Here is a 25379-nt window from a genome sequence, read left to right on the forward strand (position 1 = left end):
TTATATGTGTGTGGCGCCCGCGCGTATAAACGATTGACCGTCAAGACATTTAAGATTGTCTCGACTTCTTTTAACTCTAGATCGTGCAATAGACTATGTTCTCGAAATCACTCGGACTCGTGTGTTGTTTCCCATTCTACCGAATATGCCACGTCTCAATGGATGAGGATGATGTAAATCCAATCCTTATCGATGTATTGCTTTCATATGGAGTCATCAGGAATTATTCTAATTCGTGTCATGCAGTTTAGAGCAGTACGTAACATTTTTTTTTATCGAATTCTGAACGTATCAAATGTGTAAGCGGCGAAGAAATTCGAGACCCAAGACTTGCCAAATAGTGCGTGGTGTGTTTATCGGGTTTTAGTACCATTTTAAAAACAAGTTTCGGCATGGCGGTACACGTAAGTTATATACCTTACGAATAAGTTATTTGGATTATCGACCATGGAGCTACGGTATAAGGATGATAGTTCGAGATTTAAGACCTACAGAGTAACATGTTATGAAATTAGGCAAAGAATCATAAATTGTCCACGGTAGTTTTGAGCAGGAAATAGCCTAAGAGCAACCACCTGTAATACTAGAAAGTCTTGACTTTTTTAAGGATATATACATTTTTTCCATATGATCTATGTACATGACTAGGAAGGGATTGATGCGATAAGAAAATCACGAGCAGACGATATTGAATTTTTTTGGTAGGTTAGTTTTAAATTACTTAAGCTTATTCGGATCAGACCTAGAAAGTATGATGTTAGTAAGTTACTACAAGAAGCAGCTATTACTATGAGATAAAAGATATGACAATTCCCTCTTAGGTTATGTGATTAAGTATTTATCCCTGATGTGTATAGTATGATATAATTTTGAAAGTGTATAGGGAGTTTGGGGTTAGTTATTCCAATTCCTTGTTTGAGACAGATAAATTTCTGTGTGATCCGTGTCTATGGTTCGAGAAGATAGTATACAACCCCGAGAATAGAGTCGAGATAAGGAGGAAAAGTTAGAAATAACCTTATGCTTCACTTTAGTACTCGAGAGAAGAATTAGAGAATATGATGCTAGCAAGTGGTTAACGAGAAGCATAGCGAGTAAGTTTGAATAGATACGATGAATTAGAAATTTTACAGAGTTAGTAGAAGTACGATTTGAGTTACTTAGTCAAGTTAGCACTACTAAGTGGATAGCTACTGCGAGTACAGAAGGCGTGTTAGAACCCAGGGTTTTAAGTTAAATTTGAGGTATATAAATTGGTGAAAGAAGAAAACCATCTAAGTAGTAAGAAAGCAAGCTACGGGAGAAGAGCCTTTAGAGTTATCGAAAAAGAATTTTCCTCAAGGTAGAGACAAAACTAGTATGCCGATTATGTACATTAGAAACCCGTTCATTTAAGTAATCCGAGTTTTCCCGGTAAGTAAGACTTGCTTTAAGTAAAAGCGAGAGAAATGAGTCTTCGGTATTTTTTAGAGGAAATTAGCGAGAACCACTAGATGACCACTTAACGCTAACTCGAGAGATCCACGAGCTTTAAACGTCGACTTTTTGAACTAAGGGAGATCGTGCGATAAGGTGCCGATATAGATTATGTGTTTTGTAAGTTGATAGGTTAAGGAGATTATGTCACGGGATCACGATTTCATGTAGCCAAGATAAGGTGCGTAGAATGCGATTTTTGTCATACCGTTGAGATCAAGTACTAGGTAATTATGTTATGAGATAAAGTTCTAGATCGAATAGCGGGTTTTTAAGGGTATAACGGTTCCAATTCCGAGTAATTCATGTGCTACGCGGTACTAATGCCCGAACGTACTCTCTTACGTCGTGCCTTTCGTACCTATTTCATGCCCAGTTAGCGTTTTACACTCCATGCTTATAATTCGAGAACCAAGACTCCATAATGATAGTAATCCATGCAAAAGAAATATTCTTTCATGTTTTGCACATCGAGTTGTACTCGTATCAAAGTTACCGCACTCGTGTCCCACGTATTCATCGTGCTTTTATACTCGTGTCCATGTTCTAGCATCTAGGTGCTTTTCAAATCTGATGATGATCTTGACCCACATGATTATGTTATCCATATTTACCACATACTCGTACCCCCGATCCATTTCTTTATGCATCCCACTTATAGCGGTATCGTAACAATGATGTTGTTAGATAATGATGAAGGTGAATCAAGATGGATGTCTGCCCGTGATTCTATGTAATTTGTGCTTATGTTTCTGCTGGCTAATGTTTTAAACCATCTCGTGACTTGGCACAAGGATGCCACTTATCTTTTTTCGCTAGGTATCTATGCCTTGTTATGTTCAGGGTGAATTCCTACCCATGTCTTAGATGCTCGAGGAACAAATTATTCATGCCTATAATCCATTCTTTCATGAACCTTATTTATAATAAGGCGTTTACTCATAGTGATAAGAGTAAGCTATGTTGAACCATGACCTATTCTTCGGTATATCTAAGTTCTAAAGGTAATGTTCTATCCATACCCTATGTCTCGACTCGAAGAGTGAAGCCTACAAATTGTGCTTCATCGAGTCACACTTATACCGTAGTCTTACTTCAACGCTTTCGGAACTCGAAGTCCATACGCCATGGTATGCGTGTACTTTCATGTAAATGCCATGTTTTTCATGTACCCATGTCCCATGTCATCTACTCACGTATTCGTGTTAATCCCGTTTCCATGTATGTTCCATGTTTCGTCCTTCCGTTTGATGTACGTATTCCATGTTTATGTTCTAAGACGAAGTGTCTCCTATGATACTATTGAATGATTCCTTACTCTCAATCCTTTATGATCCGCTCACGATAATAAGCAAGGTATGCCACGGTATTCCCATCTATGTTTTAGAGCAAACAAGAGTTCCTTTCCTGCACCCTATGGTGCTTATCTTAGGAGTATTCTACTCAGATTAGACGTATTGATGTCATGCCTATGCTAGAGCTTTATGAATACCTATGTTAGGATCATATTCTTGTTATATGACTTAAGTCTGTCGCATTCACACCGAGTTGCGCTTATATTCAAAGCCTAAGTCATATTCCTATCTCATATTACCATGGTGACATACGAGCGTCTATGATTAAGTCTCTAAGTATCCAAATCCTACACGCGCTTAGTATTCAACCCACATGTTGTAACAATCATGTTTCGACATCCAGATTCCATGTTACGATATCCATTTTCACACGTATTCGTATCTCATGACAGTTTAGCACTCATGTATTCATGTCATCCAGTCTTCGTGTATTTATGTCCCACGTCATACATCTCACGCCCAGGTAATCATGTCATGTTCATGCCTATTTCCAGTACTCATGTCATTCGTGCCTACGCATTTCTTCCAAACCCCATGTATAGTAATCATGTAATCCTTCAACCAATATTCGTGTGTTCAAGCTAGCTCAATATTTATATTAGCTACATTCAAGATTCAAAGAGTCACGTTATGTCACATCATGCGTATTAAGATGCTATGTGAGTTGTGTGTTGGTACTTTAGTTATTTGGCGGGCGTTTGAGAAATGTCGTGAGGGTCCGACCATTATGAAGGAAGTCCTGCCATAAATTTTGTAGATTCCAGTTAGTAGCGATTCTTAACCACTAGTCACAAATCGAGGACAAATGTTTCATGATTCTCATTCATGTAGTCGCTACTCAGTTTCATGTTCCCCAAGTACATGTTTCCATGTAATCACGTATTCAGTTCTCATGATTCATGACCATGTTCCCACGTAACCATATCAAGCTCTTATGTTTTATGTCATGTTTCCTTCATGTTCAAGTATTCAAGCCATGTCCAGTCCCAATCTTAACCACGACCCATCATTCGAGGACGAATGATCCCCGAGGAGATATTGTAACACCTCGTACTTTCATACTAAACCATATCGGTAATATCCCGTAAATCCGAGTTAGATGTGAACGTATGAAACTAGTATAAAGATCATATTTTAGCTATATGAATCCATTCGGTGATAAACGGTGTTTTGAAGTCAAACCAAAAAGTGAAGTTCTTAAGGCCTTCTAAATTCGTCTAAGTACGAGACAGTTGTACTTATGGCCGCTTTTCGGGTAGTTAAGTTAGGAATCTGAGAAATCTCAAGACATGAAAGTCGTAGGCCTTTGAAATACCTTTCCAACCATATATATGGGAGCTCAAACGGAGCTACGTATGGGTTATACCCGTTTTACTCGCGCGAAGTCTTTGCGCGATCGCGCGCGCGAGGCGCAGTTATCGCCTTCCGCGCGATCACCGCGCGAAGTAACCTCCAGCTGCGCACCGCGCACCGACCACGACGTTTTAAGAGCCAAATTTCGTTATATTCATTCCCACTTCGTTTTAAACCAATTTTTCTGAGGTAAAGAACCCTAAAGAAGTCTCTCAAGCCCTAAGGACTAAGCTCTTCTCTCCCAACCTTCAAGAAACTTCAAGGTAAGCCTATTCCATGCAATCCAAGTCAATTCCAACATACGTTCATGATCATTAAGCAAGAATCCATCATTCTTAACATAGGGTTTTCAAGAAAACCCATCTCAAGGTTCAAGAATTCAAGATTTTGGAAATCCTCTTCAAAGTTCAAGTCTTTAATTCAAGTTTTGGAGCGACTAAGGTATGTAGAGTTACTATCTACGTGTGGTAACATCATTGTTTCTTCCCCACGCCTCCTAATCCATAAAGCATGAAACTTTACAAAACTAGGGTTTCTATTCTATACTATGCTTATGATAACCCTAGGTCCATGTCTATGACTATATTATGTTTGAGTTGCTATTATTCTATCATTGTGTTCTTGATACTCATTATGATTATTGAGAATCTGTCCGTAATCTATGAAAACCCATATCTTGTGTTCCATGGGTTCTTGCGTATGCATGTTTTTGAATAAAAATGCTTATTTCATGAATATCCTATATGTCTACAAATTTTCATGCAATTGTATTTTATAACTATGTTCATACCATGACTCAAGATACACACATGCTAAATACAAGTTATTTTATGAAACCATGTTTACAAGTTATTTCATGAAACCATGTTTACAAGTTATTTCGTGAAATCATGATTACAAGACAAGTACAAGTTAATTCACGAAAATCATGGGCTTCTTAGCCAACTATATTATGTTCATGTTTTGGGAGTTGCACGAATTACCGAGAAGGCTCAGATAGCCTGAAACTATGTAGCCACCGTAGGACAAGGATCGCTCCGCCCAGATAGGATGATACCTTAATTTTACACTGAATGGATCCATCAGGCACGATACCATCTTATACCCTGGCAAGGTATGAGGGCTCTGCTGGTCGCGGCGAGGACCAGACTCCACGTACCCACGTGGTGATATCACATGTCAGTTTATGAAATGCTCTCCCTACTTATCATGTTTTACTTATGTTATATATATACGTACTCATGCTCATGCTCGTATCCCGAGTTTTCGGTTCGTTTATCATGTTATTCCATGTCCCATGTTATTTCTTTCGGTTGCTTTACATACCGGTATCCAACATTCGATGTCCGACGTCCCCTTTATTGCCGGGGGCCCGCATTTCACGATGCAGTGCGATATACGGGACGACACATACGCTCGATGGGGCCGGCATTCGTATCAGCTTATTGGTGAGCCCCATCTCATTCGGGGTTTAGTTAACTTTTGTTTTATGATTAGTTATGCATCTAAGGTATGCTGAGGGCCTTGTCCCAGCAAGCATGTTTTATGGTCAGACTCATGATAGAGGTTTCATAGACTAGACAAGTCAGTTATGTTATGTCGGACTTTTCGAGTCGTATAGCCATTTTGGCTCATTCATGTTATTTCCGCACTCATGTTTAAACAAGTAATTTTATTAAGTATTATGACTTATTACGTTTTATAAAGGCTCATCACGCATTCACGTTATATTCGCTCATGTTGTGCCTCGTGATGATTCAGCAAGCCATGTGGTTCGCTCGGTCACATGCAGTAAGGCATCGAGTGCCGTGTTTCGCCCAGGCCATGGTTCGGGGCGTGACACCCCACCCCATCCCCCTACCTCCACCCCCCCCCCCCCCCCCCACCACTCCCAAAAAAATCAATTTCATATATTTTACTTTTATAAAAAAATTAATAGAAATGAAAAAAAAAAATTCTTACCCCCATCCCACCCCCTCCACGACCCCCCACCCTCACCCTTCACCCCTGAAATTTATATGAAAAAATTAATTTAACTTGACAAAAGAAAAAAATTATAAACATACACTTGAAATAATATTTCACTTGTATAATATGGATTAACCCATAACCAACCCAGCCATTTATCACCCAACTCATATTTACTCACATAAAATATGGGCGGTTTGAAACCAGGGGCGGTCCTATGTGGTTTCAAGTGGGTTCATATGAATCCACTTCATTGAAAAATAACATTGTATATACATGTATATTTAATCTGTTTTTAAAAAATATATATGTATATACAGTGTTGTTTATATATTTCTTATATATTAAACCCACTTGATAAAAATCCTAGGTCCGCCACTGTTTGAAACCCAACCTATTTTTGTTCAAACCATTTTCAACCAAACCAAATCCAACCAAACCCACCCATTTGCCACCCCTAGCGTGGAGTTTAAGAAAAAAATAACTTTTGAAGCTTGTGATCTACAACAAACTATAGATATTTGATATTTGTATTGTTGTAAATTATTTCATTAAGGGTAAAAAGGAAAATTTTAAGTTAAATTAATGATAAATATAATAATGTATCATTCTTTTTGGGATGAATTAAAAAGAAAAGCGTATCACATAAATTGAGACAGAGAGAGTAATAGATAAAGTCAAAGTTACGAGCAGAGGGTCATGACCTTACCTCCGAACAAGAAGATACAAATTAACTAACTAACGAGAAAAAGTTAAAATGCATCCAAATTAAAAAGACCTAAGCTAGTTAGTGCCAGCACAGTCTAAAGGATAGTGGATCCCCAACTATACAAAGAGCCTATAATCTATAGGGATCAATTCCCTAGCAAATAATTATATACAGCTTAGAGCGATAAGCAGCAAAAGTAGTAGTTTATGCCAGCCCTTCACTATTAAGGCTATTAGATAAAGAAGATTATAGCCTTTTAGAATTCGCGTTTGGAAATTTCTATTTTGCGAGAAAGCACTCCTTTCAAAGCAATTTCATTACCGAGCTCAAACTCATCCAGTCTATTCTGTATAAGTACTGTTTGCGGAAGAATTACATGCTTGAAGTACATGTTTGATGAACCAAGGATGAAGAAAATGCTTTGTGTAATTTCGAAAAATGTGCTATCTTCCTTGTTTATTAGCCTTTTGTTTTTCACATCTTACATTACACTGGAAAAAAAAATGGCGGGAAGGAGTTGAAGGAATCAAATTAATTTAAAAAGGAATGAAATTAATTTAAAGTTTCTCCATAAAAAGAAAAAAGAAAAGGAAGCAAGCGTTGGATTTCTTCCCGCTAATATAAATCAAATGGGCAAATTGCCTTTCGCGGAAACAAAGGGATCAACTAACCAACCAAAGACGTCACAAACAATCCGAATATTCACAGATGCACAAAATATGAGAACACACAAAACCAGAAAAGAGTTTGCAATCCTTCCTTCCATTGACAAAAGACATCAAAATCAGTGCGAGCTAATGAGGAAAGGATGCTGGCAAACCCCACATTCTATAGTCTCTGAACCAGAGCTCGGAACTTGAACCTGCATTTTGCATCGTAGAATTAGTGGTTATACAAAATGTGAACCGTGGTTTAAGCTCTTCAACATTTCAAATAGGTTAAGGCTTAGATCATTAACCTGCAAATGTACTGTACAAGTAGGGCACGCAACCTCTTTCATCCTCCCCGAACGATCTTGTCTAGACCCTGAAACCGGAAAAACTTTATGAGCAAGCAGACAAACTCCATAAAAAATTAGCTCATTATTGAATACTAAGTACGGAGCATAAGTATTTCAGCAGATGACACTTGCCAGATGATCCTCTTCGGTTTCTCTCCATCTCCTCCTGAAAATAACAAGCAGATTTAAACGTCAAACTTAGTTCAGCAATGCATAAGCAAACATTATAGCATTGTGTAAACGAATACTATAATCAAGTTAAAAGGAGTGCCCACTTTTTAAATTGAATTTAGTACTTAACCATTTGCTTGCCATCAAATTGATGAATATCATTCACTAGAATAAAGTAGCAGATGCAAGACTCTAAACTAGAACAGTAGAAACTATATACCACACTGAAAAGCATTACCAAGGCATAGTGCCCATCATACAGGTCGAATTTTGAATTAGATGTGATACTTTATTTAGTTCGATTTACGCATAAAAAGTTGAAAGGTCGCCAGAGTAATTAATATAAAACCTCTTTATGCATATAACAAAAGCTGAGGAAAAGTTAGCCCTTTTTTTTTTTTTTTTGGTTCCTAAATTACAGAGAGCAATCATATATGTGAAAGAATGAGTTAGAATATGCAGTTATAGTCTGTTTCTGCTGGTATATTAAAGCATAGAGTGAGGAAAATTCAAATAATAAACCACCTGAAGCTTCTTGGCAAGGTCTTCATGACTTTGTAATCCAGTTGATCTATTGACAGTTTCCTTTGCGCTGCTTAACCGACGAGAAACCTCAGCCTGAAGGAAAGCCATGAGATGTAGATAACAAAATGAAACTAGGATATCTTTGACAACGTAGCAATTTTTAGTGACCACATGATCTGCGCATTTGTAATGGAAAATAAATCATTACTATTATTCTCTCTGAAGGAAGTAACCAAAAGAAAAAATATCAAAAAGGAAGTAGGAACAAAGGCTTAAGAAGAATTCCTTTTTAACCCCAAAAGATAACTTATTTAGAAAAGGGGGCCAGACCAAAAAGTCAAAAACAGAATTGGGAATGGAAAAAAAAGGCAGTCATAAAAGGTGCAGGTGGTAGTTGATGCATACCATACATCGGTCACAAACTCTGACAACTGGTGCATTCTCATCAGCTGTCAGTGCAGTTCTTCCCTGAGTGCATTTGTCACAGAAAATATCTCCACAATTCCGACAGTGATGCTGAAAACAAAATCTAAATGTCATTCCTCTTGTATTTTCAGTGTTTCAGCTCCCTAAACATTCAAAAATAATGCAAAGCATAAAGCAATGCACAACAAGAAATGTATCAACAATTTTTTCCATATTTTTCTTTTTCTTTTTACCTACTCTTTGAAGGGTGGTTGCAAGAGGTTTTTTTTTTTTTCCGTTTTCAGAAAGGTAGTTGGGGAGAGAGATTAAGCAACAAAAAATCAGGATAACCTATATTTGATTACAGTTGAAAGAGGAAAGAGTAGCAAGTGGGAAGGAGCTATTATACAGTTTTATCAGAAAGCAAAAGAAGATGGGTAAGGGCCACTCCTCCACAGGGCTACAACTGCAATTTCAACCCTCGTGAAGTTATCAAAAGTAGAAATAACTTCTGGACAAGCGTAGGAGGTATTTCTTTTAGTTCTATTATTGTTTTAGCAAACAAGCAATAACAAATAACTCTCCTTGGGGAAACAAATTAACAAGTCCACCCCCCTCCCAATTTTATATGAAACAAAGTGCAAGCAAGAAGAACTAATATCTGTAAAGACAACACATACCTTGCGCACAAAAGCATTAAAGGCTGATCCACAAGCTGTGCACTTGGTAACTGCTTCATCAGGAACCTGACAAAATGGTAATGAGTTAATGAAAAATTAATGGTTCTACCATAAAATGACGTAACTTTCCACCACCTAATTAACATTAAAAGTAGAGTATTCTAACACGCATATGCATGCTAGCACACGTCTCATTAAACCTCGATTCAGCTGGTCATAAAAATTCTGGAGAAAGATAAGCAACACAGACAAGAAATTAGCATAAAAACCCATTTATGAACTAAACAGCGGAATCCTTCTGATTCTCTCCAATATTTACAGCAAGTAATGAGCCGAGGACTAAAACCTTCTCTTTTGGCAACTTATGAACATTATTTAACAGATTTTCTTTTAGAAGTACATGAATTCTATGTTGCTCGGACTCTTCGAAAATGTCAACGGGTGCGCGTCTGATCCTCCAAAAGTAGTCTATTTTTGGAGGATCTGATATGGGTGTGGCAACATTTTTGGAGAATCCGAGCAACATAGTATGAATTACAGAAGAATATTACAATTACCGAAAACAACTTCAGGTAAATTTGAAGTGGACCAGACATGAGTTCCAATCACTATACACTTGAATGTGCATCTATACTGAAAAGCAAATAGGAAAGCTTAAAATATTGAAAAGAACAATTAGATGAAATCAGGTCCGCTTGGATAGATCTAAGAAACTGGAGAGAGGAAATACAGCTCAATCAGAATAACCAAGTGAAGATGCTCACCAGCCAAAAATCATCTAAGCGAGAAAGTAAGTAGATACAGAGAAAATAGATACGAAATTAGATGAGAAAAGTTTGGCAAAAAGAATCATTCTTTTTTTTCTTTTTGTTGAACGAGAAAGTATAGCCATACCTGATCATTATATTGATGCATTTCAACTCTTACACATCTTATATCATGTAAAAATGAGGTGTGCGAAAACAAATAAAATAAAACATGTTACCCAGTGATCTTTCTCCTCATTGACAGGCTTCACTATATTAATCCAATCAGCAAGACCTTTCTTCTTCTCAGTAGGCTGTTCAGCCACCTTTGGAGATTCAGATGACCTGATTCTTCCACCCATCTCCTTGAACTGCTTGAAGAAAAAGAAAAGTTAATTCAAGAAGTTCACATAATTCATGTTGGTCACCCAGCGTGTTTGAATGCATACAGCTGCAGAACCAGAAACGTTATGAGGGAATTCAAAAAAATTACTAGAATGCCTTAGTTGGTATTTGAACATCTGACCTAAAGCAAATTTTGAACCCCTCTACAACTGACTAGACTCCTTATGTCAAGGGGATTCAACAGTTTATACATATAACAAAAAATATTTGCTTTTTCCCTATTTGCACTGTATAATTTTCCGACAAAGGGGATTCAATTGAACCCCCTTGCTTATTATTAGTTCCAACCCTGAATTCATATACTGCTTGAAGTGCTCGACGTTATCCTTCTTTTATCTGCAAGCAGTAGATGTATGTGTTCCTCTGTGTGTGCACTCGCATTCACATAATGTAACTCCTGCACCGAACAGTGCAAACCTACTGGTAAGCGGGCAGACAAGCAATTTGGTTGCTAGAAAGAAAGAGGCCGAAACAAGTGTATCCAGTATCTGTACTATTAGTGTAAGGAGAGCTTGTTAGAGGATATGGATCAATATCTTGAGTTCCTAGAGTTGTTAGGGAGAAGCACGTAATGGTTGATTGGTCTGAGTTCCTCTTTCTGTTGTAATTTCTGTACCAGCTTGGTACTTCATTAATAAAATTTAACCTAGCTTATCAAAAAAAAAAAAAAAAAAACAGGAAAGAAAGAGGCCGAAAAGACAAAGTACCTTTAGCTTTTTTAGTTTATATGAAAAAGGAATGGTATTACTTTTGTATGAGTTGAGACAACATTGTCTAGAGTCAAGCGTCTAGCTTGTTTATTTGTAATTTTGGTGTAGAAAAGAGAAAGCATTTTGTATTATGTGGACGGCTAGATCATTGGGAAACCCTAACAAATGCTTGTACACATGATGGAACTTATATAGTACACTGCCTTGGTGTGACATCAATGAAAGACATTCGGCCTATGTAAAGGAAAAAAAAATCAATCTCGTGTTCACAAAGCACTGGCATAACCTTTGGAAGCAACTCTAGATTTTTAACTGAGAGAAGTTATTAGGACGAAAGAGATGGTTTCAAGCAAAATATCTAGGCTCCGGGAGAATGGTATGAAAGATGATGATGTTACACATAACATTAATACACGATGGAAAATAAAAAGGGCTACCGGAGTTTTATGTGCTAGAAGGATACCTACCTAAGTGGACAAATTTTTTTTCTGTGGACAAATTCTACAAAACAATTATAAGATCAGGAATGGCATATCGGATTAAATGTTGGACCTCCAAAATCCAACAGTCACCTTCTTCAAAAAAAAATCCCAGATATCCCCCAGATGGATGTGCAGTCACAAAAGATTAGACAAGAGTAAAAATGATCACATTTGACAAAAGGTGCAAGTAGCACACATATTAAATGAGAAAGTCTCTTGGTATGACCCGCAAGGGTGGCTCAGTTGGTTGAGCATGGGGCCGACAGCAGGGGATTTGCCTTCTATGTTGAGCTCGTCACACGGGGCTTGCCTAGCGCGGGTTATCTCTCCTGTGTGGTTTGCGGGCTATTGCACAGGATGGGGGTTTACCCTGTGCGCACCCCAAGGGTAGCGGCTGTGCATCAAAAAGAAAGTCTCTTGATATGGCTTGGTCTGTAGGTGTGACACTATGGTGATCGACCTCCAAACACACTGGTCTGTAGGTGTGACACTATGGTGAATGAAAATGTTGAACGGGGACGGGGTAGATCTAAAATCACATTGAAGGAAATTCTCTCTAATGACTTACAATATCTTGGAATCCATGCAGACCTAGCAAGAAATGATACATAATGGAAGGAAAGATAAATTCACACAATACCAATTAGTTTATTAAATTTTGGTCATATTACTACGTTTACTTTTGGTTCAATATTTCCTATAAGTCTATTAGTCATGTTAGAGATTTATAATTCAGTAGAGAACTTCTAGTACTTTTTATTTTTATGTTATATAACGTTGGACAGACCACTTGTGGGATTACACCGGGTATGTTGATGTTGTTGTATAACGTTGGATTAAGATGCCCTTAAATGGCGACATGGGAAGTGAGAGTTCATGCCATTGATCCCAACTTGCTTGGGACTGAGGGTAGTTGTTGTAAACATCAATTACAAAATTGTTAAAGATAAAACAAATTCAGATCCCATATACACAAAATGGAAAGACAAATTTGACCTGTACAGTTGCAGCCGTGACTGTATCTAAAAGGGTACTGGTTGTGTAACTGTTTGACTGCAGTCTGATACGCCTTGGTTCTATATCCACCGCACTTTTTGACCAGAAGGCAAAGGTAGATGAATCCGTTTTCTAAACAAGACAAACGGAACAACTTCATTAATGCTCTGCAAAAATTCAATAAATTGGACAAAGAAAAAGACAATATCCAGTGTGCATTGATGAAGTTGAAGGCCTATATTGTTCATGTTCTCAATGTGCAGCCAGAATCTTGAATTACAACTCTGTTATCGAGCTGAAATACAAAACCTTTGTTGGTATGTACAAAACTATCATCCTCCAGTCGTATTTATGCATTCTGTTAAAAGAAAGTCGAAGCTGACCCCATAAATACTTCTAAAACAAGATTCTTACTGCACGTTGAGCATGTAGCAATTTATGCCCTCAACTCCAAACTTATCTCTTTCTCCACCATAAATTAAAAACTTCCTCATCCTAGCATTATCAGCAGACAATGTTGCAAAATGAACAATTTCAACGTTCAAGTTTCAGCGCAGTTAATCATTTAGTAAAAAGAGTAAACTCTTTCATAGTCATATCAGGAAGGTAAAGATAATTAAACCGTGTTATCATACATGGTTGGACATGGAGGGAAAGAACAAACACTTACATCACATCGAGTTATCGTGTCAAGAGGATATATTCTTAACGTCCGGCTAGTGCTCGGGTCCAACATGCGGATTCCATCCAAGCCAATCTGAAATGCACCACAAGCAGGATTCCAAATTAAAAATGCTGCTTTTTTGCTTGACCAGCTAAGAGATAGAGATACATAATGCACCAAGACATGAAGCCCATTTAGGGCACAGACACTGATCAAAAAGAGAAGCATCCACCTTGTTGAAGCACAAAACACAACTAGAAGATTTTACCAAAATGATATATATTTAATACTGTTTATCTTAGTGGCTCAAAAATACACACAGGATATAATAACTTTCCGATCATGCAGCGTCGAGAATCGAGAATTGAGACCCCAAGATGTTAGATCATGTTATGATCCATAGTAAAGGTGTTACAATCTCAGAAATAATAGAGCCCAAGATGATTTGGCAATTTCTTAGAAAGAATGCCAAGTACCATAATAGCAAATCATGCACTGAAATTGGTCAAGAGAGAAATCATCAAAATAAACAGACGAACATTAATTAAGGCATGAAACTGGAAAATGCAGATACCTTTTGTATGGGAAAAATGTTTTCTTGCGAATATTTTCTCTAAAATATGTTCTCTACAAGAAAACCATGTTCAGGATCATTTTGGTTAGATATAAAGGTGGTGACAAATGGCATAGGAATAGTACTATAAGGATTTTGATAATAAAGGTTTTCAAGAACCTCTAAATGTTGATTGAAACAAGTAATATGGAATAAGAGTTCGAGATATTCGTAAAGGAAACTGACTTCCGCCCATAAGTGAAGAAAGTTGTTTGCCCTTTCGGTGGAACATGTTTTTGATTTACTTTTTTGATAGGTTAAAATGTAATTTCCAATTCCCCGTAATCCAAAGTAACCAAACACACTGAAAAATGCTTTCTTTCTAGTAAAACATATCCCAGAAAAACATTTTTTCTTCATACCAAAAACACCTGATATGAAATTTACCAACTACAACAACTTCTCCAGTTCTATATAGTATATGTCGATACTTCATAAATCCAACCAATCAAAAACTTGCGCACAAGTAATGATAATCATCAATGACATCCAATACAAGTACTCCCTCCATTTCAATTTGTTGGTCTTACTTTCCTTTTTAGTCAGTTCCAAAAAAGAATGTCACTTTCTATATTTAGTAACTCTTTACACCCAATATCTTACATGGCATATATCAGATCACAAGATTCAAAAGTCTTTCTTTATTTTCTTAAAATTTGTGCCAAAGTCAAATTAAGACAAACAAATTGAAACGGGGGGAGTACAAGACTCACTTGGCAAAGAACATCCTGGGTACTCTGTCCACCACCTATTATCTAATAATTCTATTTTATCCTTTACCCTTCCTTTTTATAGTAGCTCTACCTCGTACCCTACTTTTCTTGTAGGTTTATCGTTCAAATTGTTGATGTGTGGGATTATGTAACAATTCATTAAAACAATGTTGTACGATACAATATAACACAATTAATATAATGCGATACATTATGAAACAACATGTAACAACCATCCAAACAGAGTGTAAGAGAGCTACCTGGCAAAGAACATCTTGAGTACTTTGTCCACCACTTTCAGCTAATAACTTCACCCTGAACTTTTGCACACCACTTTTTACATCCTCCTGTGTATCAACCTTGGGAATTGCCTTAACAATCTTCGCAGTTGGAGTAGATAAACGATCCTTTGTGGAATTATTATACCCAATTGGCCTCCCAAAATCATCAAAACTGGACGAAGACCAAGTCGACGACTTTGAACCAGTCCCTCTTGCCCCATAAGGTTCTACTTTACTACCTTGATAAGCAAAAACTCCATCACCATAACCATCATTACCAAATCCACTAGTTCCAGTTCGTTTCCCATAAGCATTTTCCCCAAATTCACCTCTCAACGAAGCATAATTTCCATAGTTATCCACAGGTTCATCAAAATAAGGTCCATTTTGATCAAACTTTCCTGTATTATTATTATTATCATAATTGGGAGCTGGATAAACTGAAGGATACGAAGAATTAGGAGTAGCCTGGGTGGGTTGATCGTAATAAGGCTGAGAATGACGTGGATTGTGGTACGGCGGCGCGTGAGATTCAAATGAAGGAAAGGGAGAGGAGGACTGAGGCTGTTGCAACGCCGGCGGCTGTGGTGGAGGGTTGTAGGAGTGTGAGGGAGGGTTGTAGGAGAGTAAATCGGGATTGTGGGTATAAGGAGGAGGAGGAGGAGGAGGGTTGTAAGTGGCGGTGAAGGGCGGAGCAGAGGCGTATGAAGGTGGTGATGGGATCGGAGCTGAATTAGGGTAGTTGTTGTTGTAATAGGGATTATTGGAGGTGCTGTAATCGCCTTGTTGCATTTTCTTGACTTAGGGACGACTTTGAGTTTTTTTTTTCTTTCTGATCAGTGAGTGATCTCTGCTGAGAAGTTTATGTGGAAAATGATTGAAGACAGAGAAGCAGTTGAGCTTGCCGGGTATTTTATTGGGCCGGACTCTTTTTGGGCTTTTTACACAAATATAGTTGAATTGGGGCAATTCATTTAGAATTGGGGTGGTCTTTAAATTTTGCCCTTCATTTTCATAAATTTTTTATTTGTCAATTTGTGGTCTTTAAGTTTTTTAGCTTGGATAAATTTTTGGGTTCGAACCCCGGCATAAAATAAAGAAATAATTTCGCGGTCGGTCTTTGGAGGGTGTCCGCCTTAACTTCCTTAAGGAAAAACTAAAGTTATGCGGAGGGGCATTTTACATAGTTTAGTTATGCTGGAGCAAAACTTTTCCTTAAGGAACTATGCCTTATGCAATTAAGGCATAACCCAAGTATGCCTTAACTAAGTTTGCGCTCTCGCGCGAAAAACTAATGAGGTTCCTTAGTTCGAACCCCGCTTAACTAACCATAAATTAAAAAAAAAAAAAAAAAATGTCTCAAGCAAGACAAGGAAAAACTAAAGTTATGCGAAGGGGCATAACTTTTCCTGTAATTTAGTTTTGCACCTTAGGGCAAAAATTTTCCTTAAGGAACATGCCTTTTGTGCCTTTAAAATTAAAAAAAAAAAAAAAATGTCTCAAGGCAAAGTCTGCCCTTTACTAAAGTTATGCGGAGGGCTTACTTCCTCAAGGCATAATTTAGTTTTGCTTTTTTCCTTAAGGATATGGGGTATACTTTTAATTAAGGCATAACCAAAGTATGCCTTAACTAAAAGTGTGCCTTGAAAAAGTTAAAAAAAAAATGTCTCGAGTGAAAGTGCTTTTTTTATTTCTTGGATCAGGCGGCGAAATTATTTTTTTATTTTATGCACGAACGGGGTTCGAACCTAGAACCTCGGGTATCAAAGTATGAGGGGCAAAATTTAAAGACCACCCCAAAGAAGGGCAATCCGTGCAAAATTGGTTGAATTGTGGTTAACGGGCGCTTTGTCCTTAACTTTTTTTGGTCCCTCAAGGCATAGTTCCTTAAATCCGTGTTGGATCCCGAAAAACAGATAAATTCCATTTGAAGGATAAAAATTAAGTGAAACTTACACAAATAACTACCTTTTAATAGCTTCTAACTAGTTATAGCTACAATTTGAAGATTTACAATTCGTAGGCACTTTTTCTTTGTATTTCGGTTGTATTTCGCATTTTTGAAATACGAGTGAAATATAACGAAATCTGAAGAAATACAAAACACGTTAGAGTAAATTTAGGCTCTATTTTTGGAACATATTTTTAAAAAAAAATTCTAAGAGAAAAAATAAGCTATATTTTTGGAACATAATATTCTTTTCCTTTTTAAATAGTAAGCAAATTAAATCAACCATATTTCACACAAATCACCGGAGTAAAATCGAGGCATTTATGGAACGGTTTTTATTAAAAAAAAATTATGAGATTCAATTTAAAACTTCCCATAAATCACATAAAAACAGTTATTCTTCCATAAAAGCTCACAAATCTCTCTCAACTTTTATCACAATCAAAACTTTTTGAATTCAAAAATCACTAAAGATCTAAAAACTTCCAAATACAGAAAAATATACACTGAAATATAATGAAATATGGTTAATTGTTTAAGAAATATAAAGTTGTAGTATGCGTATATACAATGGAATACAATGAAATATATCAGAAATTGTTTCATAAATTAGAAATACAAAATGCAGAAATACATTGAAATACAGCGAAATACAAAAGTCGTAAAAACAAAGTGTAGTAAAAATAGGCTCTATATTTGGAACATTCACTATATTTACAACAAAAAAAGATAAATACATTGAAATATATAGCGAAATAATATCTTTGAAATACACCGAAATATACGGAAAACTAAATATCTTGTTTGTTAATACACGAGAATACACTGAAATATACTAAAACATTTTATCAAACACTTGGTAGGCATGAAGCTCCACAACTCTCATCAATGGTGTTCTAATGGGAAAGAAGCGAGTCATCTCAGATTGCTACAAAAAGAACGTTATCCGGAGATAAAGACTTTCAATTGGACTAGTTAATAAACTTCTTGTCGTCCTTTCAGACCCGTTGTTAGAGCTCTTTTTTCACTTTTGGCTTCACACTACCTTTCGGGCTTTTGTCTTTCTCCATTTCTCTCGCAAAACCATAGTGTATTCTTCAACAAGATTCAATCAAAAATAAAACTTTTTTCTTTTTCCCATTTGTTACTTAGTTGCTTTTCTTGTAAGCCACTCATTTTCCTTATATCAACTTCGTCTTTTTACAACTTCCATGTTGTTTCCATTAAAGCTTTCGGTATCTTTTTTTTCCCACGAGAACTCTTTTTTCTCTCAAGCTTCATAACCATGTTCCTTAAGGATTCTTCGATTTGTAAGAGAAAATAAGATCTAGGGTAGGTGATGGAACAGAGAGAGAGAAAGAGGGGTGAGGGAGAAAATAAATTTGGTGTGAAAGAAAATCAATTTAAAGGATTAGGAGATGGAACGAGAGAGAAAGAGGGGTAAATTCCATTGAGAGAAAAATATTTGAAAAAAAGATTGATAAGAGAGATTACAAAAACTAGATAAATAATTAAGCCCAAATATAATTAAAAATAAAGGTAGCTATTACTAATAAATAAGTCTTAGAAGGACCAAAAATAATTAAAGACCAGTCCGTTTGAAGGACAAACCGTGCAATTTCTTATATTAAAAGGGGATGAGATTGATAAAGAGTTGTTTAATGATTCTCGAACATATTCTTGTTTTGAGTGCTTATTTATTATAGCTATTGCAGCCAACACACTCTACAACAGACATGTGGTCAGAGCCCCCGCTACTCCCTCTGTTTGGGAGCTTATCATTTTTTTTCTTCCTAGATGGGGCTTCTTTTCACCCTTCCCATTACGGTACTACTTTGCTATCGGTCAACCATGAGTTTTCAACTTTGCAAGGCGGTTCTTGCTGATTCACATGGAATTCCACATGTCTCATGTTACTCGAGTCAGAGCGTAACCTAATGATGCTTTCGACTAATTGGCTTTCGTCATCTAGGGTGCAACATTCAGGCTGCTTCTCCTAGCAAAGACAACGCTTGTATTGCTATCCCACAACTTCATTTTCATGGTTTAGATATATACGGGTTGGTTCATTTCAAGCTTAATGAGGTGGTCACTTGGACCAAAAATCCTTGATTTTCCTTTGTACGATTTACAAGAATGACCTTGGAGGTGGCCTCTTGACTCATAGGCAAAACTTCAAGTATAACAAGTTTTGACTTTTAACTTAGAAGGTCTGTCCATGAGGCAAGCGACTTTTAACTTTGAAGGTTTGTCCATGAGGCAAGCCAAGGCCAAAAGTTCAAAGATCACCCATTTTGAAGATCATTGGGTAAAATTTCCTGGTATCTTTTCCTATTTGAAATGCAATGCTATAGGTCATGACTTATCTCAAGGTTTCACACTTAAGTAGTTCAAGATTATATTGAAGAACGAAGCTGGTTAACGTTACCTTATAACGGAAGAAGCAAATGGATGAGTGATAACCAGCCATTTTGATATACAATTTGATATATTTACCTTATATTTTGGTGAGTTTTGAGAAGTGAAAAAGTGACCTTCACATCTTATTTGTAGGATCTTCATGTGTAGAAAGTCATGGACAAAATATGAGATGATTTGAGTTGAAGTAGGGAGAAAATGCAAAAAATCTTCAAGTATATGAAAAAGGCTAGCACGCCGGAGTGGTGCAAAGTATGATAAGAGGAACTGCATGCTAAAGCATTGAAGTAATCACGTGGACATCGCCAAAGCAGAAGCTTGCATGATGCTCAAGCATCGCACCGAGATTCTAGCAGACACAATAAAACTTACGTTCACCTCGATTACTCCACCAAGTACTCGTTGGTTTTCTCAGATTATTCCATCAAGTACTCGTTGGAAAACCAAAGCAACTATCATATTGACTTTCTCTTGCCCTACTTCTAAAGATAGATAAAAAGGTCAAAAGAATGACTTTCATATTACTTTCTACCGACACAGATATCAAATAACTCTACTAGGAAAAGAAATTATCTAGTTCTCATGAATAGAACAATCTTAGGAACTATACCGTACCTGCATGCTAAACTCTGATAGAACTCTAAATTACGCAAGAGAATGACAATGGCTTTGGAGTTCAAAATTCCTAGGATGGAGATCTGTTTTTGGTCCAGATTTCAAAATGAGACGATGACTAATGACGAGTAAGAGCCTGCCAAATAAAAGTCATAAATGATTCAGTCACTGCTAGCCTTTGTTCAGGATCCAACATAATCATCTACATATCATGAATACATCCAAAGGTGACCTTTGGGTTCTTAAGTAGGGGAACAAGAAGGAGCACGTAGGAATGCCAAACACTACATAAGCCACTATCGAAGATGAGTCTGTCAGCACATCTCAAAGTTTTTTTTGAGAAAACAAAACTATACTCATATTCTAAATCCTAGCTCAACTTCAAGCATCTCATAGAAAAAGAATAGGGAGGAGAAGTAAATATCAAATCCCAGCACCCAAAATATAGAAATAAGAAACATTGTTAGGAGAAAAGGTCCCACTGTATTCTGGAAGGACAAATCAGTAGTAAAATTGGCACATGAAAGTGACGAGTCTACAACATTGGCAACAAAATAGTGGCAAACTGCAAGAATTATTTGTCTCAGCACACCTCAAATACAACTTTCATCCAGAAGAATAAGTCAATGTAAAATAGAAACAAACCCACATCCAAATTTATTTTGTACCCTTAACTACCAAAAATTTGTTAAAGTGCACCTCCTTTATATATTAATTTGTCACTAGCTTGAGAGTAATATTCTTTCTCAAAACTGTAATCAACTCCTTTCAAAAATTGTTCCTGCTTGTGATTTTCCAATTAACCGATAGATGTCACTCAAGCTTCAATTCTAGAAGACACGCCTACTGCACTTTCCATCCGAGAGTACCAATCACCAATACGTGTGTTCTCCACCATGTCTTTACCAGACTTCAGGTAGCGAATGGGTCTCAAAACGCCATATACAGCAAGATCAGCTAAGTTTGGGTTAGAGCCACCTGTTAGATTGAAATTGAGTCAAAGCTCACATATATGACAAGGGTTTGATGCAAAAATTATCAATCAAATAGGTTCTGACATAGAAGTTACAACAGACCAAGAAAATCTCGTCCCTTCAGAGCATCAACCCATGTTTCTGCAGCTTCATACAGGGCTGCACGCTCGTCTGTAATATTGTATTTCTTCTTCAATTTTTTTGAAACAAAATACATCGCTACGGCTCCAGCATATTTGGCAGTTATTCTCTCCGTAAAGCTGAAATTACCTGTCCTTAGTATAAATAAGATCAGAATTATGCAATAGGTAAACCACAGACAAAAATTGCTCGAAAAGACACCCAGGCTTTAACTCAGATAAAGGTACGCAAAACAGAATAACACTTGCAATCAGGCTATGTTGAATAAAGATCAAAAGGAAGCCAAAGAAAACTCAACCATTTATTAGGTGCTAGTATGTAGACGCAAAAAAAAAGTATATATGAGAATTGAACCTCCGTGGGCAATCAGGCAAAGAACTCTCTAAACTATCTGTCTAAGGACTGAGAATAAGTTCCACGTTTTCTCGTGTCCACTACGATTTAGGCTCTGATACTTTATTGACCCTAACTTAAATACATTAGAATAATAACCTGCAAGGGAGAAATAAAGGAGCAAGACAAATTCAACTAAACCTTTGGCCAAATTTATAGAGGACGTGACCTCAGATACATATCATGAAACAATAGCATTCTATTTCACATTCTTTCATCTTTAATCTTCAGACCAAGTTTACAATGCAAAATGTAAGACAACGGATGTAATCACACTGCTTATGTTGTAATAGAAGAATAGATACTCTCAGGCAGGACAACATCAAAACTAGCTAGGAAGCAGCAAAGTATTATCTACATCAACTATAATCGTTTACATCAACTATAATCGTCTACATCAACTATAATCGTTTACCCCGACTTAACTAACTGAAAACTTACAAAATGGATAAAACACCAAAAAGAAACAAGACTTTTTCTAGAAAAATTAAAGACTCGTATGCATCATCTGGTTACTGCAAACGGTAGAATTAAGGAACGCTTGACATTTTAATTCAGAGCTGTCAGTATGAAAGAAAGAAAAGCACCATAGTAAAATCTTCTCCCCAGAATATTAACATGTGGTCACCGCAATCAAACCTTACCATGACTAGTGATGTAATCGAACGATTCAAGAGCTTCTGAGGTATTTCTATATATGTTGGGTGATAACATGTGCACCAAGTGATCATCCACCCACCTGTATTTGCAAGAATCACGATCATTAGATAAGACCCAAGTACCTAACAAAGAGCAAAAAACTTCATCTGGAAAAAAAGGCTACTTTCTTACATCACTTACTGACTCGATAACTTAATAAATATCACTTATCTTGAGAGGAAAATGCTACGGCGCAGACATAAAACTATCATAAATGGAAAAAAAAAAAGAAAAAAAAAAAAGTGCATACTTGCGCCACTTGCTCTCTTCATCGGCATCAGAGGTAGAATCAGCAGAACGAACCTTCTCGAACAATTTATCGATTATATCTATAATCCACAAAAAAATGCAAAAGAAAAATATTTAGAAGTAACCATAAAGAGATGAGTATAAATCAGGTGTCCTGGAATCCATTTCTATTCATCCTTAATTAATGCAAAATTGTCATCCATCGATATAGTTATCTAGTTGTCACTCCAAATTCTTACTTCACAGTTGAGCACTTGAGCTTATAATTGAATAGGATTTCAATTGATTTTACTTAACAGTCGAGATGCATTTTGCAATTAGTTGTGTATAAAAACTAAAGTATAACATACTTATGATCAATACATTTTTATTCTTGTCTTCAACAAGTAAAAGGTGCAGATAGGGTGTACAAGATTCAGTTGAAGAGTTCACTTAGTAAATTCAAGGTTATTCCTACTGCTTTTCTTTAAGTTAAGGTGAAGCTTTTTGTTGGAGATGGATCTGTTTCTAAGTGACAATGCAAACAACAGTAAATTCACACAAAAAATTCAAGCAATTCCAGGAAATCAGAAAATATATAGCACAGACCTGATGAGTTCACCATCTGTTCACCATCAACCATCAGAACAGGCACTTTTTTATAATCAGACCACTTGAGTTCTTTTTTGCTGATGGGGTTGACCTCAATGATCTTGTATGGTAAGTCATAGTAGTCAAGGAATGCTGAAAAGACAAAGTTCCAGGGTAAAGGACTATGGTGCATACCAGCTAATAAAAATTAATTGGGGGAGGGAGAAAATAAGGGATCACAGAGATGGAAACATAAATGTTAACAAGCACGCACAATGACTATTCAGAGGTATAATTGTCAAATGTCAAAAAAAGAATCAGTAAACCTTAAGAAAACATTTTATATTAATAAATCAAAAGTAGTTAAGCGACTGTAAATTCCATCCAAGAATATAAACATGTCTAAATACTTTACTGAGGTGAAGCATACTGTAGAAAGAGAATACCTTGTTAGTGGGAACTAAAGATGCTAGATATATTGTTTAGGAACATTTACGAATCTTGTCACCCATAGAATTATGATCTTATTGTCAATGAACTATCTCCAACTATAAACAGATGACAGATGAATTCAATAGGCTATGTGCACTAGAGTGGGGGTATGGGATCAAGTATGAGGAATAGTTCTTAATTCAATACTCCAACAACAACTACTACGCCTCAATCCCAAATAAGGGTGGTCGGATACATGAATAGTCATCTTCATTTAGGCTCGTATCATATCATCATCATAATAAATAAAATTAAAGTAAAAAATATGTTAAAATATATATAAATAATACTACTAATACTACTAACAATAATAGCAATAATAAAAGTTGCATACGAGTCTAAAACCTATCCTCAACTAGCAGCCATCACCTATCTCAATTCCATACTCCATTTGTGAAAAAAAATAATTCTTAAGCCGATACGAGATTCTTTTTAGCATATATGTGGCCAAGCACAACTAAGTGAAAAAGGGAAGCATAGCTCTTGCTTTGCAGAGTAGTTAAACTACAAATCCTATGAGGTTCCAAAGAAATCTCCCCTTCACTTGCTTTCTTTTTCATATTGTAATTTTTCTCCGTTATCTAATAAATCTAGGGAAAATTAAAGGCCAATACCTTTGGTGATCTAGTTTACAAAATAGTCAGCAAATGTATAGGTTTTGTATATTTATACCTAAAAATACCTTGTATATATATATAATGTATACATATCAGCATATAGGTTTTGTATATTTGGGCTACTGCCGGTAATTAAGTCTGGCCGATGATACATTTATCTAAGTTTCCCATAAATCTATAGGCTACCAGGGGGAAATGATTATAAAGTTGAGACTTGATTTTCTTACAAAAATATCCAATTTTCTGGTTTACTAAAGACTTAACACATTTTTTTTCATCAGTCACATCAGCACAAATAAGCAAGTACAAAATAAACCACAAAGAGCCAAAAAAGTGAGAGTACCTTTAACCTTGTTACAGAAAGGACAAGCTTCATACTGATAAAGAACAAGTTCTTTCGGTCGTAATTCTAACGGCACAGCTTCTTTAGCTTTGACTTCCTCAGTCAACGTTGTAGCCGCCACAGAGAAAAGCATTGTTCCAGTAACAGCATGAGCTGCAGTTCTTCTAACAGATAGATCAGTCACCAAATTGTTGAATACTAACCAGTTAGACCTGAAAGAAGATTTGTTATTGCTCGTAGTGCTATACTGAGCCGCCGTAGATATCCTGTGTTGCGGCGCCGGTACGGCGCCGGTTGTGTCGACGGCTCGGTATATGGCGGCGATACGGCTGACTCTCTTCATTCCGGCGATCTGAGAATTATGAAAATCTCTGGAAAATGTGAGTTTTATTTTTTGTATATATCTATGGGCCTGGCCTTTGTGGATGTTTGTAGACAACTCGATTTTGGGTTTACTGAGGGTTTATAATTTGCCACGTCAGCGGGGGAAATTGGGCCCCAGAGCCGTCCGTTCGGGAAAAATCTTGGCCCAACTAGTGTTCTCTTTTTGCAACTGGGGAACTAGTCACGGGAATTTGGAAGCTGGTATAAAAAAGAAAGGAAATTTTCTCCTTTGTTTGGTTTTATTGGAAAATCGTTTTTTTTTTCGTGAAATTAAATTATTG

The 25379-nt window shown here is 36.6% G+C and overlaps 2 protein-coding genes across 2 annotated transcripts; both read right to left on the bottom strand.

Annotated features, from left to right (window-relative positions):
- Window positions 1-7413: 7413 nt before the first annotated feature.
- On the bottom strand, window positions 7414-16110 carry LOC132033109 (protein FREE1). The gene is made up of 10 exons (XM_059422979.1): window positions 15232-16110; window positions 13652-13738; window positions 12982-13113; window positions 10628-10759; window positions 9643-9708; window positions 8963-9073; window positions 8558-8650; window positions 7994-8027; window positions 7820-7887; window positions 7414-7723 (listed from the first exon to the last, which is right to left on the bottom strand). Exons 1-10 carry the CDS (start codon window positions 16042-16044, stop codon window positions 7646-7648), a joined length of 1614 nt encoding a protein of 537 aa, XP_059278962.1. The 5' UTR covers window positions 16045-16110; the 3' UTR covers window positions 7414-7645.
- Window positions 16111-20696: 4586 nt separating this feature from the next.
- On the bottom strand, window positions 20697-25125 carry LOC132033110 (uncharacterized). The gene is made up of 6 exons (XM_059422980.1): window positions 24715-25125; window positions 23281-23415; window positions 22694-22772; window positions 22389-22483; window positions 21313-21480; window positions 20697-21214 (listed from the first exon to the last, which is right to left on the bottom strand). The coding sequence occupies exons 1-6, from the start codon at window positions 25055-25057 to the stop codon at window positions 21054-21056; spliced, it is 981 nt and encodes a 326-aa protein (XP_059278963.1). The 5' UTR covers window positions 25058-25125; the 3' UTR covers window positions 20697-21053.
- Between the last annotated feature and the right edge of the window lie 254 nt (window positions 25126-25379).

This window comes from Lycium ferocissimum, chromosome 10, assembly GCF_029784015.1.
Source record: "Lycium ferocissimum isolate CSIRO_LF1 chromosome 10, AGI_CSIRO_Lferr_CH_V1, whole genome shotgun sequence".
Classification (NCBI taxonomy): Eukaryota; Viridiplantae; Streptophyta; class Magnoliopsida; order Solanales; family Solanaceae; genus Lycium; species Lycium ferocissimum.